The 19,893-nt window shown below is 46.8% G+C and overlaps 1 protein-coding gene across 1 annotated transcript in view; it reads left to right on the forward strand.

Moving 5' to 3' along the window:
• The first annotated feature begins 715 nt into the window (after positions 1–715).
• Positions 716–19,893, forward strand: part of PELI2 (pellino E3 ubiquitin protein ligase family member 2) — a 198,688-nt gene continuing 179,510 nt past the window's right edge. The window contains exon 1 of the mRNA XM_030319179.1: positions 716–1,062. Coding sequence (XP_030175039.1) covers positions 986–1,062 — 77 coding nt within the window. The 5' untranslated portion in view covers positions 716–985. The remainder of the gene's footprint in view (positions 1,063–19,893) is intronic.

The raw sequence follows: 19,893 nt of genomic DNA on the forward strand, positions 1-19,893 counted from the left end.
GGGTAGCTATACCCTATACACTGGCAGGGTGCTCCAAGTGCCTTCAAAACTCAAAACTCCCTCTAATCCAGCACCAATTAGCAAAACCCTCCAGATTTCTAGATACCTCCAAGCTTTGAAAGACTTGATTTTGGAAGAGGAGGAGGCGCCCAGGTGCGTGTGTTACGGATGTACGCCGCTACACAATGGCACCGAGAAAGCAAATGCTCTCTAACTCCGAGAGGAAGTTCTTTTTTTACATCTAAGGAAACCCGGGACTGCTAGGCTAGGCTTGGGAACCTCGAGGACTGCGTTTCCGGGATCCTGGGCAGTTTTCAGCAGCTAGAGAACTGGGTTTCAAGGGTTGAGAACCCCGTGCTGTAAGTTTGGGGAAGGAAGCGAGAGAAAAAAAATAGAGCTGCTCCTTTAAGAACTTCCTTTCCCTTTTACTCTATGTTTACATAACACGGGGGCCGATCCACCGCGGGACCCGAGGGGGGCGGGAGAGGGTGCCGGCCGCCCCACGCGCCGGAGGGAGGGGGCGCGGGGAGGGCGGGGGGCAGCGCGGCTTCGGGCGGAGGGCCGGGCGGTTCCCACCTGCCCGCGCGCGGGCGGGGCGGCTCTGCGGTCCTGCCCCCGCCCCTCCCCCGCCCGCTGCCCCCGCCCCTCCCGCGCTGGCTTTCTCCCTCCCTCCTTCCCTGGCGGGGCTCCGGCGGCGGCGGCGGCGGCGGCGGCGCTTGGCGCGGGCAGGTCCCCCTGCTGCCCGGTCCCATTTGTTGCCGAGTCCTGCTCGGAGCGGCGGCGGCGAGCGGAGCTCCGGGGAGCCCGGCGGGGCAGCCTCACAGCCACGACGGAGCAGCCGCGGGACTGGCCGCCCCGCGCCCCCTTCGCCGCCGTGCCCTTCCCCGGCGCGCTCACCCCGTTCTCAGGATGGGATTGTAGCGGCGGCGCGGACTCCGCGGGGATCGCGGCGGAGGAGGCGGCGGCGGCGGCCGATCGGGGCTCCATGTTTTCCCCCGGCCAGGAGGAGCACTGCGCCCCCAATAAGGAGCCTGTGAAATATGGGGAGCTGGTAGTACTAGGGTGAGTCCCGAGATCTCCGAGGCGGCGGGCGGCGAGCGCTCGGGGCTGGGTGACTGCCGGGCGCCCGCATCTCCGAGCGGGGCCAGGAGGACGGCTCGGGCGCTCTCTGGGGGCGGCTGGGGCGCCGGGGGCGGCTCAGGGGCCCGGGCGGCAGGCGCCCGGGGAGCGGTGCTCCCCATCAGTGCGCGCGGGGCGCTGCAGAGACCACCGAGACGCGCCTTCCCGGCGGAGGACGGCGGCAGCCGAGGAAGTGGCGGAGCGGGGCCGGCCCCGGGAAGGGAGGGACTGTGGCGACACCGCGCCCCTCGAGGCGCAGCGTTCAGGGACCAAGTCCCGGTCCGTACCGCGGGGGACCCCTGCTCGACTTCCCCGCGCGTCCTGGGTCGGGGAGGGCCGCTAGGGACCGGGCCAAGGCGCCACCGTCGCAGGCACCTCGCGGTGTCGGAGGAGACCCCCAAGTTGGCGAAGCTGAAAGGCCGGTGGAGCCCGGTCCCCGGGACCCCTCTGCCCCGGGGGACTGTGGTCTCGGCTCCCGGAACTCGGAGCGCGGCGCTGCGGGCTTGGCTGCCGCGGGCAGCGAGATCTGTGGGGTAGGCGTCCGCGGGTAGCGCTTTGCATATTGTTATGGTGACCGCCGCGGGTAGCCGCAGCCGGGGGCTGTGAACTGTCTGTGACCTGGGCGGGCAGGCCGGCCCTCCGCTTTCCCAGCCGCCAGTGTCCGCGGGTTGGGGGTGGGGGGGCAGGGACGCGGCTGCGCCTGCCGGGGCCCCGGGGCGCGGGGCCGCATCCCCTCCGTCCCGGGCCGCGGCCTCGCTGATGTGCTCCTGGCGGCGTGGAGCTCGCCCGCCTCGGCTCCCTCTCCGCTTGTGAAAACCACATTTTGAAGATAGTAATTATCCACAATCGTTAAACGGCAGCAATTAGAGACTTCATCTACTTCCTGAGTTTCCTTGTGACATTTCTATTGTTTACCCTTAATAAGCCGGGAGAGAGGCTTCGTAGGATTAAAGCAGGATAAAGTGGGCAGTGAAAGGGGAGCAGAATGGGGAGGAGGGAAGTGCAGGAAACTCGGGAGAGGAAGCAACTTGGATTTAATATTTAGGAGGAGAAAGGATTATTTTCTCCTTTGGATGTGTCACTCCTGGGAACCGCGCTTTTGTCCTCTCTCTTGAAAGACCTGTGTTCAGACCGTCATCTGTGCTGATAGGTAAGCTTCTCACACATATGAGGAGCCACGGGTATGGAAAAACTCAGGGAACTCTGAAAAACGTGTTTTGATAACTGAATGCCTTGAAGTGTGGGCTTAAAAATAATTTTGAAGAGAATTTTTAAGAGAAGCTTCCAGACACAGTACAGCTGGAAGTTGTCTATTCCTCCTCACTTTGTTGCTACAGTTGCTACAGTATTAAGTGGAATAATATTGGAAATCTCATTACCTATTTTGAAGTTTGCAGATAAGCGGTTTTTGTCACCTGCATCTGAATTGTGCTGAAAAGACAGATGTCAGGGTTCACCGGAAGGAGGGCGGAATGAGGGAGAAAGCAGGAGGTTAGCTGGTCTTATGTAACTTCAGCCCAACCTAATTTTGTGGAGTTTGATTTTGTTTGTGTGTCTGGCTTCAAAGCATGTTTAACATACTCTGTGAACCTGACAGGAAAGATTAACTTATGCCAGAACTTTATTTCATTATTTCCTTTTGAGGAAATCATTGTTGAGATGTTTCAGAGAAGCAGCGTGTGAGTGGGCCTGGAGAGGTTTTGTGTTTCTAGCTGGAAGTGCAGGGCATTCCAAAGCCGTGGAAAGGATTTATCCCCAGGATTGTCTTGGTATCATAGGCTTACTCTAAAGTAGGCTATGTAAATGCATTACTCATTGCATGTGCTTTGTCCCTGACTAATGGTTTTCCAGGAGACACTAAGTATGACATAGTTGGCACTTGAATATTTTGGACCAGACGCTCGGCAGTTATATGTGCACCTATTATGTGCCAGCACTGCTTAGGCATTGAGGATCCAGCAGTGAACAAGGAGCTTTCATTTTAGTGTGGAGGGACAGGGTAAGCAGAAACAAACGAGTAAACAAATGGATTATAAATGACAATGTCAGGTGTTGCCAAATTCTCAACAGAAGGAGGTTAATTTAGGGAATATCTGCCCCAGGTAGGTATTGCTTTCTTTAGCTAGGGGGTCAGGGCAGGTCTCTCTGAGGAAGTGAAATGTGAGTTGACATCAGACTACTGAGAAGATACTGGTCAGGTTTTTGAATACTTGAGAAGAATTGTTCTTTTCTTTTTTTCCTTCTTGCTTGCTTTCTTTCTTCCTAACTTCCTTCCTTCCTTCGTGACTGCCTGCTTGCTTGTTTTCTTTTCTTTTCTCTTTTCTTTTCTTTTCTCTTCTCTTTTCTTTTCTTTTCTCTTTTCTTTTCTTTTTTCTTTTCTTTTCTCTTTTCTTTTCTTTTTTTCTTTTCTCTTTTCTTTTCTCTTTTGTTTTCTTTCTTTTCTTTCTTTTCTTTTCTTTTCTTTTCTTTTCTTTTCTTTTCTTTCTTTGTAGATTTCTGATTCTCTAGAAATATTAAGTACATTGAAGAATGCTGGGGAAATAGTGAGTAGTAGGTAGACTTTAACAAGACCCTTACTTGGCTCAGTCGGTTAAGTGTTTGACTTCAGCTCAGGTCATGATCTTGCAGTTTTTGAGTTCGAGCCCCACATCAGGCTCTGTGCTGGCAGCTTGGAACCTGGAGCCAGCTTCTGATTCTGTGTCTCCCTGTCTCTCGGCCCCTCTGTCTCACGCTCTGTCCCTCTCTGTCTCAAAAATAAACATTAAAAAAAAAAAAGAGAGACCCTTACTAATTCATATCCTATCCATCGGATTCAAGACAGTGCCTCTTAAAACAACAATAACAATCAAACATCAACTTTGCATATCTGATCATCTGGGATGTAAATATTGGTAAAGAATTTCTAGTAGGTTTTCTTATTGATAAAATTAGTGTTGATGTCTAAAAATGACCAGTATTGATATTGATGGAAGCTTTTGCCTATAAAACACAGTGCTTTTTTTTTTTTTAAGCTGTTGTGTAACTACCTTTTTGTTTTCCTCTAAATTTCTCCTTTTTTCTTTTCTCTTTTAAATTTCATGGTAAAATGTTAGTGAGAAATCCTGGCAAGCAGACTGAGGAACTATATATATGTATATATGTGTATGTCTATATATGTGTATACTTATATATGTATGTGTGAAGAGGTTTATATGTATAGCTATTTGCATATAGCTATATGTCTAAATCCATATGCAAATATGGGTCTTTTCACATACTGTACAGTACTAAGAGAATTGCCAGGTAGTTAGGATGTTAGTTGGGTCATCACCTTTTTGGTGGATTAATGGAATTTCCTTATTTCTTGATTCCAGCCAATGAATGTGTCATGCCACCACCCCTTGTTGTGCCCATTACGTAATTCAGAGTAGAGAAAATGACTAGTCTAACCGTCAGGTCTTTCTTGCTATTCCTTTTAAGCCTAAGTTGGGGAAGTGTGTCTGGATTTGAGAGTGTAGTGGAGAGAGCATAAAGGTACAGTCAGGAGACCAGGATTGAATCTCTGCTTTCTTGCCAACCAGCGTTGTGACTTTGGATTAGTCTTCTACCTTCTCTGTCTAAAGTGATAATGAAACATGATTGGATTAGGTGATCTTTAAGGGCCCTTCCTGGTGTATACCCTGTAATACTGTTCCTTGGTTTAGTGTGGAAAATGCATAGTTAACATTCTGTGTGTTAATTTTGAATATTCTTAAGGTGATGGTGCTAGAATTCTAATGGGAACTGACTTTAAATAGCAGAAAAGACCAACGCTGTGATTACTTTTTTTGAAGTAGATATGTGCAAAACAGGGTTTTTAAAAAAGGTGGTAATGGTATGCGTATATTTGGCTCATTGGTGTTTGATTATATGTTAAGACATTCAGATTTGGTACGACTTTCTGTTCCAAACTTAAGCAAGGCAATAATGTTTTGAAATTAATCTAAATAGGCTACAAAAGCCAGCATAAGGAAGAGATAATCCGAAGATAGGATTTTAGACCTGGAAGGGACCTGCGAGGTCATGGTGTGTGTTTAGCCCTTTTATTTTACTAACGAAAAAGAAACTGAGGCTCCAGAAAGGAAGGAGATTTGTTCAAGTTCACAATTGAGCTGGATCACTGCATGCCGGGTCACTGTTTTCCCACTTCAAGGCAGACTCCAGCAGTGCTGTCAGTTTCTCAAAGCTTCAGACTTTTTGTAACTTGCATGGGGGAAGCTGAATCCCTTTCTGGATTCAGTTTGAAGCGTGCAGCTCTCTTGCTGACTCAGGACCCATCATGGTTTTTTGGAAAAATATTGCACAGTTGAATGGATAATCTGTTTTCCCAGGCTTTATTTTTAATTTGATGCTTCACCAGATATATTTTTATTGGCTCTCCCAAACCCAACCAAGGGGTTTTAGGGTCCTTCAGGAAGCCCTTGAACTTGGATGGGGGCGGGATGCATCTCTATTTTCACTATAGTCAGATTGAAATTTAGCATTTCATGAGTACAGGCAACAAATAGAACTGCTGCTAGATTTGTTATTTGGTGCATTAATACAGAACTGCATACATTATCGTCTCATAACTTAAAACTGTCTTGATAACTAAGTATAATTATTTTCACTTGTAGTCCTTTGTATTTTATTTTACGCAATTAAACCATTTTTCTGAGAAGGGCTCAGTAGGTTTTACCAGACTGCCAAAGGGATCCTTGGCATCTAAATGGGTAAAAACCTCTACAAATGTGTACTTCTAAACATGACTGAAAATGAAGTATTTTAGTGGAAACTGATCAAGGTCTTCAAAAGGCTTAAAAGGTCAGGGATGGGTGGGGGGACCTGCCTTTTTTCCTTTGGACAGCGCAGCATTCTGTCAGATAAGACAAAGCACACTGTTGCTTGAACAGTTTATGGTCTTTGTTTTTTTAAACAAGCAGCTCCAGATTTCTATATGCTGTTTGTGTTTTAACTTTGGCGCTTTGCCTTGACTACCCCTCCCTTCGGTAGTAATAAGAAACCTTAAGATATACCCTAATACTTTTCCTTTTCTCGTCCCCTCTCTCTAATTTGGGCCCAAAGACTTCAAACGCTAGTATCCTTTATAAAGTTAAAGGTCTTTTTGTTTTTCATAAATAAAACAAAATCTTTACTGCCACTCAGCGTGTGGGGTGATCTGAAGAGCTCAGATCTGTTCGTGTGGATGGAGTGTCTAATTCTGTAGGCTATTAAGGGTCATGATGTTACTAGCTTTGGGTTGCTATATTTTGCTTTACTAACTTTAGCCTTGTTTGGAGTATGTGGCTGTCTGTGTGGTTTCTCGTCTGGCTCTCTCAGATTTATTTCTCTTTTTAACACATCCAGATTGACACCTTTGCTAGGACTTCGCATTTTTGGTTGTATTTCATCATGTGATCAATATTTGGGGATGCTTTATATAAACAGAAATAAAACCAGGCTGATCGAGAGCCCAGCAACTTTACCAAACATATTTTGTCCAAGAGGTAAAACACATACGCACAAAACACCAAAAAGCCAAAAACATACCAGTTGCCGATTCTGAGGGAGACCAGTATTGTCACGCTGGTGCAGTGAGTTTATATCGCTGTGCAGGGATCAGCAACACAGCCTCCTGGAAGTAAGCATGTGGGGCTGTGGGCTGGCTTTTGACTGGAGACAACAGCAACTTGGTGGACCTCATTGGTACCGGAGAAAAATAACTGAAAAGGAATTTTTAACGTCGTTTGCTTTATTTTTTTTTTTTTTAAATTTTTTTTTTTTTCAACGTTTATTTATTTTTGGGACAGAGAGAGACAGAGCATGAACGGGGGAGGGGCAGAGAGAGAGGGAGACACAGCGTCGGAAACAGGCTCCAGGCTCCGAGCCATCAGCCCAGAGCCCGACGCGGGGCTCGAACCCACGGACCGCGAGATCGTGACCTGGCTGAAGTCGGACGCTCAACCGACTGCGCCACCCAGGCGCCCCAACGTCGTTTGCTTTAAAGAAAGGTTTCTCCTGGGGCGAGCAGAACCTATGTTATAGAGAACGGTGAGGGTAAGAATGAGTCAGTTATTAGTTCTTACTGAGTGTATTGTCATTTCAGCTTCTGGAAAATAAAATGATAAGAGCAGAAAGTGCTTCATGTTTCGTAGCTTTGTCTTAATCAGCTATTCTCAACCACTGTCTCAAACGACCTCATTTGTGATGATCAGTTTTGAGTTATGTGTCCAGTAACTTATGACAAGTAATAGAGTGTTGATGTTTCAAATGACTCTGAGATGTCTCTTTAATAATGCCATTTTTTGTACCCACTTGCATTCTGATACGTTTTCTCAAATGGGAGAGAAAAGGGGTGGAGCTACATGGGGCAAGCCAGGAATTTATTCATTCAACAAATATTTATTGGGTGTCTTCTCTTCCAGGCACAGGGGAGTGAGACAGGGCGATCACGTTCCCTGCCCTCGTGAACTGCTGTTTTACTCTTGTCACAGCTCCTTAGTGAACAGCCATTGCCAATATGTTGTTCGTTTATTTAGCCTACGAGTATTTGAGCATCTACTCGTGTGGGATGCCGTGCTTGGCACTAGGGGATGCACTGATGAATGAGACTGGTACAGTTCCTGCTACTTTGGAGCCTGTAGTCCCGTCAGAGACATAGAAGGCAGTCTGCAGAGCAGAGGGTCACCTAACACTGTGCCGGAGGAAGAGAGCATGGCCAGGAGGAGGGAAGAGGGAAAGAATGCTCTAGGCACTGCGAACTAGGATTGGAAGACCCAGAGGTGAAGTGTACATGCTCCTATAAGGAAGGGGGAAAGCCCTGCATAACCACAAAGAGTGGTTGACTGAAATCACAGGTGAGGCTGGGGGCAGGCATAAAGTCATTGGACTTAGTCAATGACTGGGTCCTTAGAAAGATTTTGGGCCTTATCCTAAGGGCATGGGAGCCGGTAGCAGGGTTTTCAGCTCTGAAAGGGGAGAGTGGAGAAGGCACTTTCACAAAGGGGGGATGCAGCCTTGGGAGAGGGAAAAGGAGGTGCAGGGAAGAGCGGACTCCAATGTAAGCCAGCTGGCAGCTGTTTGGGTTCTAGATTCTGGTTCCTGTCCCTTGTGAGACCCAATTGCACTCCCTGCCCAGAGCTCTGTGTGTTTGGCTCTTCGTTCAGTGTCGAAAGTTCTGATGGGGAACCCGCACTGCCCTAGCACTGCCGCAGACCGAAGCCGAAGCCTGGGAGATAGAGGACACCCGGGCAGTGGGGAGCTTACCTTTTAGTGGGAGGGGTGGGCCCTGTGCGGGAGCCAGCAGACACATGGCTAAAACATGCCATTTCAGAGGGTGTTATGGGGAAAAGAAAGCGGGAGAAGGGGGAAGAGAGTGAGCAGGTTGGCGTAGGGGACTAGCAGGGTGAAGAGCTAGGGATGAGGCCCTTGGAGGCCCTTGGAGGCTGAATAATCAGCAAGGGCTTTTCTGAGAAAATAATCCCGAGTCCTCTGAGAGCACCCACATTTTTCAATTTTTATTTACTGTTTTCTGTTTAAGCCACCCTGGGTGGGTTCCTGTCTTATAGCCAAAGCATTCCGAGTATTATATTAGCTAAGGATGCAGAGTACATAAACAGACTACCAAAGGGAAAATAGAAGTGAAAACAAATATAAGGACATGTGTCTAACATCCCTAGACACAAACGCGGTTCGGTCCACTGTGCTGTTGCCGTGTGCCCAGACTGGTGATGGCATTCCACTAGTGTTCGTTGAAATTACCTGGCTTTCCCTTAAAGTTTGCCCCTGGAGGGCGGAGACCCCCACCTCTGCCTGCCTTGGAGTGCCAGGCACACCTTTTCAGGTGTATGCTAGGTACTTAGCCGGTACCTGGAAGGAGTGGATTTCCGTGACATCTCCAGTGCCCCGCTCCCTTGGCACAGAGGAGTCCCGGGGCTCAGGGAAGGATTTTGGATTTGGAAGGAACACTGCAGTTCTGTAGCACAGCTGCACTGTGTAAACAACCCTCCCAACCGTAAGGGCCCACAATAAAGGCTCCCTGCAATACTAAACACCCACTTTACTGACATCAGATATTCCATTTCAACTTTTGTTTGTTTCTCTTTCTGTCAGTCACCTAACAGTCATTTTGTCACCTGCAGAAAGTTCTGCCTTGAAGGGAAGCAGGCCATCTGTTCTGATTCCCCCAGCTGCTCTGAGCTGCATTGCAGTGCGCCGTGGTGGCGTTGAAAGGCTGTGGTCATTAGTGCCTGTTAATGATGGCTGGCAGCACTATGGAATACAAGCCTCTCGGACGACAAACCTAATAAATATGCATCGGGGGTATTTTTCAGCGTCAGGTTTAAGACTACTGCAAGTCGTTCTTGATTGAGGTTTTATTTCCAGCCATCCACATAATGCGTCTCACTCTCAAACATTTAACTGTTCGTTCCCTGCTTTTGTGCTCACGCAGGATCTCCTTTTAGGATAAGAATCATTATTTCAAGCTTTGTACTTCCGTTCTAATTGGTGCTAGCCTAACAAAATCCAACCAAAGCAGGCAGTTGTGTGTTTGGCTTCTGAGCTGTTGGGCTAAAACTGCTGTTTACTATTACCAGGGGCCCCTGCTCTTTTCCCATCCATACCTGGAATTCTTGTGCTTCCTGCTATGTGGTTAGAGAGCACTCTTCACAATCAGAACTTGTGAGGGGTAAGCAGTTAGGATTTCTGGAGCACTTGATTGATAAACTGATTACCTTGAGGAGGGGCCCTTATTGCACAGGGACCATAGACACAAGAGAGTGTGTTTCACACCAGATCCTGGAAAATTACACAGACCAGGTCTGTGCGGTAGTACATTAGGTTACACTACCATTTGGGTGCTTTCGTTAGTACATTGCCCATGGATAGAATTCAGAATTGGAATCTGTACTTTTGGTTTTTTTGGTAAAGATTAGTCTTTATTTTTGAGAAAGAGAGAGACAGAGACAGAGAGGGAGACACAGAATCCAAAGCTCCAGACTCTGAGCTGTCAGAACAGAGCCCGACGCAGGGTTCGAACTCATGAACAGCGAGTTCGTGACCTGAGCCAAAGTCAGACGCTCAACCAACTGAGCCACCCAGGCGCCCTGGAATCTGTACTTTTGCTCTGTAGCGATATCTAAGGTAAACAGGAAAGTTATCGTACAGAGAGCCATGATTTGTCAGCATGTTATGCTTTCACGTACCAGAGCTCTTTCATTTAATAAGCGTTCATTTGTTTGGCCCTTTAACCTGTCCAATGAAGCACTGTACCTAACGGCCATGTCGTTGAGGTGGACGTTACCCTGCTTTCCCAGCCGGTCTTGTAGTCAGCTGGAGATCAGGTAAGAGAACTCAGGGTTTTGACTTCATTCCATGCTCTTCCCCTGTTGTCTTCAAATATGGCCACAGTGGTTCCCCATGTGTCCTTGTGTGCGTGCACTGGACCTCTCCTTCAGGAGGCCAATCCCCACCGCTCAAATCTGGGCTGGTTTGGTGATTCGCTTTGACCAGTCCACCTGAGGGAAGTGATACTTTGTGACTTGTGGATGTTGCTGTAAGGGGGTGTTGTAGCTTCCGGTGTTGTCCTGTTAGTTTGCTAGAGCTGCCATAACAAAATACCACAGACCTGGCGCCTTAAACAACAGAAGTTCATTTCCTTGCAGTTCTGAAAGCTCGATGTCCAAGATTAAGGTGTTGGCAGTCTGGGTTTCTCCTGAGGCCTCTCTGCTTGGCCTACAGATGACTATCTCACTCTGTGTCCTCAGATGGCCTTTTTCTCTGTGTGCCCACCCCTGATGGTCCTTCCTTTTCTTATAAAGACACCAGTCCTACTGGATTAGGGCCCACCCATATGACCTGATTTCACTTTAATTACCTCTCTAAAGATCCTGTCTCCAAATACAGTCACATTCTGAGGTGTCCTGGGGTTAGGACTTCAACATATAAATTCAGTCTATAATGCCCTCTTAGAAGGCAGCCTCCAGATGGAGAAGCTGATTGCCTTGCTGGGGACCGTGGCCCTGGCGGGTGAGGGATTACAAAAGGGCAGTGGGCCTGGCCAACCTTCAGCCATTCTAGCCACGCAGCTGAGGCAGCTGGCCTGGGAGTGAAGCTGTTTTAGACCCTTCAGCCCATCAGGCTGCCCAGTCCACACCACGTGGAGCAGAGATGAGCCGTTTCCACCAAGCTTTGCCCATATTAAGGAACTGTGGGTGTCCGTTGTTTTAAGCCACCACATGTTGGGGTGACTTGTTACACAGTGGCAGACAATTCGGACACCACAGTACTCCGTTGCATGTGGCTCTGCTGTCAGACCTGACAGACTAATGTGAAATAACTCACTGGTCTTGTGTTTTGTTTCTGATTATTTCAATAAGCACGATTTCAGCCTTTTGGATGAGTTATTCCAGAAATCAAGTACCGCATGGTCTGAAAATCTTAGCTAACAAAAGCATTTGTGGAATAACTTTATCATGTGTAAGTCATCTGTGAGTCTCCCTGCATTCGATAATCTCCATAATCAGTATTATCTCCTGAAATTCAGTGAGAGCACGGCAGGTGAAGAATGGCCCCTGCTTTGCTGAGAACCGTGCCTCTGGTACACTCGAACAGAAGTCGCTTGAACCCAGGGAGCTAATGCATGACACAGATTTTCAGGCTTTTAAAGGCCACCTGACATGAAATAATAGAACCAACAGAGATTTGAGTGGGGGAGGTAATCTATACTAGCATCCTGCAGGTACAGGGCGATGGATGGGCCTGAAGAATGTTTTCACGCTGCAGTCGGGCTGTGAAGTGACAAGGTGAAAAGCTCATTTCTGTCAGTTGTACCTGTCTGTGGCTGTCAGCCATAAGACAGAAGCACAGTTCCTGAAATACTTCACGTGCCTCATTCACGCCGTGGAGACCCATCATGTGCCGGGTCAGAGGCAAGCAGTGGCGAGAGATCACTCTGGCGTGCACGGTCTGGGGTGGGCCCGTGGACTTGCGACAGAAAGGGACAAAGAGTGACGGCAGCCACACTGGCAGCCACCTGTGTGGTCCTCACTCCACCACACCTCTAGAATCCACCAGTTACCACCTCCAAATTGAGCCCATTGCTGGAGAGAGAGAGAGAGAGAGAGTCCTGTAGTAGCTGACGTGAATATAACTTCGTGAATTTCCCTAAATGCTCTTTAGGGAATTTTAACGTTTGCCATGTTTTATCCGAGGGACTGAAACATGTAAAGTTCAGAGTTTTGCATTCAAAATGTATAAACTAAGTGTAAAAGAAATTTAAATTTCTAAACGATCTGTTTTGTAAAAAAAACTATAATTCTGTGGTTTTTAAAGTTTAACGCTACGCGAAGACTTTTGGGATACCAAATATAGAGATAGATGCGTTTTACTGCATGTGTTTACTGTACGGATCTATTTAATTAAAAATGGGAGCCCCTGTACCTAGTAGAAATGAAGCACTTATAAACATACACACTAAACGTTAAGCACTCAGTAAGGGTGAGTCGATGCTGTTGTTGTTGCTGTTTTGATGATGCTGATGATTTCATGTTGAGGAGCCCACATAAGGAAATGCCCTCCAGGGGCATACGACCCGAGGTCAAGACGAATAACTTAGCAACAAACCATACACGGTGTAGAGGAGGGGTAGATGGAGGCAGCTGTTTTTTCAGACGCACTATGTGCCAGGTTCCATTAGGTGTTTTGCTTGGTCAGTCCCAGGAATTAGATTTTATTGGTGGAAAGTGAGGCCCCTTGGAGGAGCCAAGATGGCGGAACAGCATGGAAGCTTTTTGTGTGTCTCGCGTCCATGAAATACAGCCGGACCCACACTAAACCATCCTGCACACCTAGAAAACCGATTGGAAGATGAACACAACAATCTGCACAACCTGGAAGTGAGGCCCCGGTTCAGGTCACTCGCCTCATCAGTGCAGGGCCTGGCTGGAAGGTGGGTCTGTACATGTTGCTCTGAAACTTTGCTTTTTTCCTCCAGGGTGAGGTCAGAAGATATTCCCGAAAGATTGGGAAAGATATCCTGGAGGCGGTGACCTGGGAGCAGAGCTTTGAAGGGCGACCTGAGGTTTTAGAGGGCAGTAGTAGTAAAGGCATAGGAGTGTTTGGCTAGAGGCTGAAGTGCCCGGGGAAGGAGAGAAAGTTGGAATACCATCAGCCAGTCAGCAACTACTCATGCTAGGGATCCGGTGGGCAATAACTGCGTGGTCCCTGCCTTCATGGAGCTTATAGTCTACCACAAAAGGGGGACTTGACACAAATTAAGCCTGGCAGGGTGCAAGCAAGCACAGGGTTTCACGGGCGAAACCTTGGGTTTGTGCAGAAGGAAGGATTCCATTTAGTCTGCGATGAGGGGGGTGAGTAAGAATTAGCCAAGGGTCCTGGGGGAGAGTGGTGTGTATAAGACACATTTGGAAGCTGAGGAGCTGAGAGACATCCGGTGAGTTTGGAAATTAGGGGGTTGGAGGGCCAGAGTGACGAGATGGACATGATGGGAAGGGTGCCGTGGGCCCTGTAAAGATTCAGGCCTCCGGGGATTGGGAAGCCTTGACGTTCGAGTGGTATTCCGTGTCTTCTGAGCAGTTGCCTTAAAACTCTGAGGAAGGATTTCCAGCTGGGTCTGCATTTTCTCTTGTAGATTATTTCCCCCTCCTTTGTCTCCAAGGGACAGTGGCTTGTGCTGCGTCTAGCGATGAGAGACGGCGGTGGTGGGATACAGTGAGCGTTCAGTCACTCAGGAGTGTGTTTGGAAAACTTGGGCAGGACCCATGCACGTTTTTGTTTCGGACCCCACTCGTCAGAGCAGATCCCAGAACCTTTACACACTCAGCCAACTGTCCTCTGGAGCCTCGCTTTCCCTCAACGCCCAGGTGATGGCCATCCCTGTGCATCGTCTCCCCGGTGGAGGGGACCTGCAGCCCATGGCCATCCTTTCCTGGCCCCCCAGGGAGCCCTCGTGTGCCAGCCTTCCAGCGAATCACCCTCAGGGAGTAAACTGGTGCTCTTGCTTCAGGCTGTTACTGCAGCTCAGGGTCTTGGCTGTCTCCGGCTGAGCTGTGCCAGCAGCAGAAGTGGGGGGACAGCTGGGGCCAGCGTCGCCCATGGAACAGCCCCTCTGCTGGTGTGTTGATCCTGCTGCTGGGGGCAGAGTTTTATTCTTGCAGTAGGTGTGGGCTCTCTGGTTTCTGCCCAGTGCTTGCTTTGCTCTCCCATCACTCCCATGTCCACTTCTGCCTTGCCTTCAGGGAGCTCTGCACCTTTTGAATTGAAATGGAGGTCCTCATCAGACCTTAAAATCATCATTAAAGAGGCAGCGTCAGGATCTGAGCTCTTTCTTTTTTTTGCGCGTGGATGAGAAAATTCCGGCTGGTTCTTTCTTTGGGGGAGGTGCACAGAGTGCTGGTGCATTTGGTCGTGACAGTGATGTCTCAGTAGCCCGTGTTAAGTGCTTACTGTTAGTCGGTCCTGTGCAAAGTGTCCCTCATGCATTTAAGTTCTGACCGAGGCAGCTGCATATTATCACTCGTCATTTTATAGATGAAGAGCTTGAGCCATGCATGCTGTGAGGAGCTTGTCTTGGATCGCTGGATCGCTGTCATGTGATTCAAACTCAAGGCTTTCTGACTCCAACATCCTTGTTCATAAATCCTGTCTCTATGTGTGTGTGTTTGTGCAGTTTTGCACCTTATTTATTTAGATAGTGTGTGCACCTGCAGAGGAGGGGCAGAGAGAGAAGGAGAGAGAGAGAATCCCAAGCAGGCTCCCTGCCGCCAGCACAGAGCCTGATGGGGCGCTTGAACTCACAAACTGAGATCATGACCTGAGCTGAAATCAAGAGTTGGACACTTAACTGAGTCACCCAGGTACCCCTATTTGTTTTCTAACCAAACCCTTTCCGTACTGCATATTCTCATTAAACGCAGTGACAAACCTCACTCATTTAATGAGGTTACCAGTAAGGTTAATTTTTTTTTTTAATGTTTACAACTGATATGAACTTTTTTGGGTGGAAAATTGCCTACGTATGTGCTTTACCCACTTATGTATTATGTTCCTAATGTATTTCCAAAAAAACCCCAAAACAATGTGATCTCTAGGGAATAAAAACATGCATCCTCCTATTTGCCTTCTTATTTGCCTGAACATATTGCAGTTAAATTCAAGAAAGACTGGCGTTTATAATCCAAAATAATTCTAAGTTCATTTCTCTAGTTTTAAAGCCACTTTGTCAAGTTATTCTTCTTTCCTTGAGAAAAAGCTCTTTAATCCCGTTAGCTGTGGCACACACTCCTGAAGGCTTTCTTTTTTCTTTTGCTATTGTTGATGAAAACGTAGGCTAGCATTTATATTTTGTTCATAGCTTGGAAAAGGGGCTTCAACCCCTTGTGCTCTCAAGTAAAGGTCTGTTTGTGCTTAGATACTAATGTTGCTGCGCGTTGGTGTTTCCTTCCCTGTCTGCTGATCTTCCTGTTAGTATTGATTAAGCGAAAAGACCCGCACAGCTTCCCTGCATCTCCTCACTAACAGGACCTAATACAAGGCGCTCCTGCAGCGGCACTGCTTTAGCTAATCCGAGAAGTATTGGCCAGCAGGAGTCCAGGAAAAGTGCCTTTTATTTGCTATTCTAAGTGTTAACTTAGACCAGATGCCAACTTGAAGGCTTTGATGAAATTGTTGGCTTAGACCCTTCTGGAAGCTGGTGAAGCTTTATGCTGTACAGTTTCAACCTTCCTGTGAGGGCAGTTAAGCCTTTTTGGTCACAGATGTGGTGAGGTGCGTACGACCCAGAGTTTCTGAAAACAAAACAAAACACAAACCGAAAACAACAACAAAAAACGTTCTTAACTAACAGGCGTCCTAAGATATCAGGGGGTAAAATACAAAAGGACAAATACAGCATCTTGATAGGTGATATTAGATATTATGTGGGGGAAAAGCAGACACTTGGAAGCCCTGCAGGAAAGTAATCCAATCAGGAGGTTCTGATAATGTAATAAACTGCACAAGGGTGAAACTTGTGGTTTACGCACACTGGAATGTCCTTCAGTTGAATTTATTATCTTACAGTGGTTGTCTGCCCGTGTTCTACTGTTTTAAATATTAAAGAATAACACAACTCACATTGTCCCCAGATGGGAGACAAAAGACACAAATCTTCATCACCTTAATAATTTGTGGGCCCTCCTTCCCACTACCTCCCCCGCCCCAGGCTTCTAGTGGGCTATTGGTTGGAATTCCTGTCCCACATAATGAAGCCTACAGACTTCGGGTTGTATAAGAAGTAAAACTGCTCCTCAACAGTGCCAAGTATAGTTTAGCTATGGTGACAAGCCTGCGGGCTTCTTTAGCTCAAGGGGCCCCCCTGGAAGAGAAGAACCTGGCTCCGCTCTTAACCCATGCTTCAGGAACAGCTGTGGAGAGTTGCTCCTTCTCTGGGAGGTGGCGAGGAGGGCTGAGCAGGGGGCTTTCCCCTTAGCTGCTTCTCCCGGCTGCTGTGCAGTTTACTGACCGCAGGAGGCAGCAGGAACTTGGGGTCCCTTGCATGGTGTGGGAGGCTCCCAGGGGGCCCCAAGCCCCTGCCAGATGCTCGCTTGCAGCAGGAGTCAGAGGATGGACTGTCATCTCCATCAGAGAAGTGGGGAAGTAGAGATGGCCACAGATCCAGTGACTCCTGTGAGCCTTCATAGCCAGGAAAGGATTTTGAAGCTCAGGAATTTGAATCCGGATCTCAGATTCTCAGAAGCTTGTGTGTATTCCATTTCTCAAAGCCTGTAACTCACATCACATCATCACATCTGTAATAACTTTTGATAACCACCTGAAGGGTCACATTAAGGGTGTAAGTCTTTGTATTTGCGTTAGGTTCTGAAGTTGTGATTATAATGAAAATTCTGGCGAGGCTTCCCAGGACCAGCTGGGAAGGGTGGACAATGGTGCTGGCGACAGCCCTGCAGGGAGCTGGCCCCTCCTCACTGCCTGACGGCTTTGCCTGCTAACCCTTCCCTTTCTGCTCCTCTCCTTCAGGCCCAAGGAAAGGGTCAGAGGAGGCCTGCCCTTGTTTTTCCTGTTACCTCCATTCAGATCAAATTCAGACAATGGAGCTCTGCTCCTTGCCGCAAAGGGCTCTGCCTGGCCCCTTAAGTTCAATTCAAGTGAATCTTTCTCTGATCTAATTGTGTTTTTTTTTTTATCCACTTGAATACTCACCGTATTAGTTAACGTGAATCACATACTCTTTGATTTTGCCTGGGTAATTACTTCACCCCAATTTCTCCGAGGGTTAAACCAGTGTTATGTGTCATAGATTCTTGCAACTTAGATGTTAGCAACTAATCATTAATGCTAATCATTTAGCTTTCCTCTACTGATAAATTTGTAAATGCAGATTTTTTTTAAGGCAGACCATTTGTATTCAGGTAACATGGAATTAATCCTAAAAGCGGTATGCTAAAAATATGATTATGAAAAGAGTATTAATGAAAATATTGGAAGGAAAAATCATCCATATGCTAATACTGTATTTTGCATAGTCACATCTGGTCATTATCCATGTACAAAAATATTTTATGTATTTCATTTTATACACGGTGTATATGCTACTTTATAAAGGATTAGCTAACTCACTTTCATTTTAAGAGAATTTGATTAATACTAGAAAAAGCATTTAGAGTAAGCCAAATCTATTTTTTCTTGATCAGAGCAGTTATGTGCTAATAGGTTATATAACACAAATTCTGTGGGGTTTTTTTCTTTTCTTTTCCTTTTGGAGGTGGGGGTTATTGCGGAATGAAGAAATGCCATGTGATTTCTGAGGCTTTTGTTCTAAGGAAATATATGGGAGGAGAAGAAATACAGGGTCATTCACTGTTTGAGATCCTTAAAAGACCTCTGAAAGACCCATAGTTATGCTAAGGGTATGACTGACTTCTGCAAATGAGTTTCTTAGGAGCCTAGAGAAAAGGCCACATTTAAGGACACTAAATTCTACAAGCATGGCCCAGTCAAGCCCAAGGTGACTTACTTCCTTGCCCTTGGGGCCAAACTTCTGGCTTTTTTCTTGAACTTTCTTCCTCTTTTACATCTCCCTTCCTCTGCCTGCTACCTCCGGCTCACCTGATAGGATTTAGCTCAGGTGTCCCCTCTTGCATAATTCCCTCCCGACTCCCTTTTCCTCCTGCCTGGAGCAGTTATTTCTGGTGAGCTCTCAGGACCTTCCTAAGGATCCTCCTCGGGCCCTGGCCTCACTCACCTGCACTCTGTCTCAGCACCTTGAGGAGGACGTGGCACTTGGTGGGTGGTAGAAGATACGGATGAACAGACACCGGCCTGGAAATGTGAGCATTCTCATTACAGGTGGCCTCTTCCCCCTTTTCTTTGCTCCCGGCTTGGGTTTTATAGAAAGGATTATTCATTTTGAAATAGGCACTTAGCTTATTTCTGTTTCTTTAATTGGTTTCCAAAAAATATTCTCCTGTTTGCATCTCCCCAAGGTAAATTGCAAGGTTTCTAGGCTACATAAATATATTGGGTACTCATTGAAAATTGACTGTTTCAGCCCTGAAAGGAGATGGTGGTGAATTTAAAATTGTCCTTTTAAACTCTAAAAAAGATAAGGGGTTAAAGTAGAGGAGTATCAGGAGGTAGTCTGAAGCTGACACTAATTTCAGCTTTCAGTTTTAAATGATCTCGTATGGAGTATTAAAAAAACCTCCCTTGCAAAATCAACAAATCCAAGAATATTTTGGCAGTGACAAATCTTTATTTTTACTCAAAATTAGTTGCTCTGGTTTCTTACTTTTCCACTCTAAAGTCAGGGAAATATTCTCTGCATTATGTTTTCCTGATATATATCGTAACTGGCTTTTGTTTGTAGGCTGGCTGGCTGTGTGCTTTTTCACCTGTACCTTTAACTCTCCAGCTCCTTCCCTTTGATATTTTTTTTTTCTTTGAGAGCTTTATGCTTGTGGATGGGATGTCTGCTGTCTAGCCAATTTCAACATGTTCTTTTTTCATGTCCTTACAAACATATTTGTTGTTTGTTGACTTTTTTCCTCCATCACACCACTTTGAGTACAGCTTGTTAAATATTTGGAGCAAGACAGCTGGGCTATTCTGGAAGCCAACTGGAGCTATTTTTTCACTTTCTTATATATTTAAAAAAAAAAATCATTATCATGAGGAACCAGAGATCAAGTCATTAAGCAGGTCCTTTTTACTGGAGAGGGGTTGTGTATCGCAACCCTCTTCTCGGGCTTGCTTTTTATTCTGCCTCCCTCTTCCTCACCTTGTCTAGTTTCCCACCCTGTGTGATTGAGTTTGTAGACTCCTCAAACGAATATTCATCTTTCTCCTGCAGACCGTAATAGATAATAAAATGTCTAAAATTTAGGTCATTCGTGGGATTTACAATAAAAAGGGAATTGTGGTGATACTAAAAGAAATTACATATTGGAGAGCAGTATGGTGGTCTAAATTACTCTGACTTAAGGTCCTTGTTCTTTGTGGGGTCTCGGCAACCCCAAAGCTGTATTCCAAGTATAAAGGATGCCTAGATCTGATTCTGGGAACACGTGTGCCCTCATGACTTTCCAAGTAGAAGGGAAATGGTCTGTTTCTGTGTGCACAAGTCCTTGGGAGTGAGCTGCAGTCCATATGATTTGTGAATTGCGGTTTTGTAAAGTGGCTTAATGAATCTGTTCATCTAATTTTGATTGGATTACAATAAGAGACTGTCTTATGGCATTTGCCTGATTAGTTTTGCTC

The sequence above is a fragment of the Lynx canadensis genome, chromosome B3 (assembly GCF_007474595.2).
Source record: "Lynx canadensis isolate LIC74 chromosome B3, mLynCan4.pri.v2, whole genome shotgun sequence".
NCBI lineage: Eukaryota > Metazoa > Chordata > Mammalia > Carnivora > Felidae > Lynx > Lynx canadensis.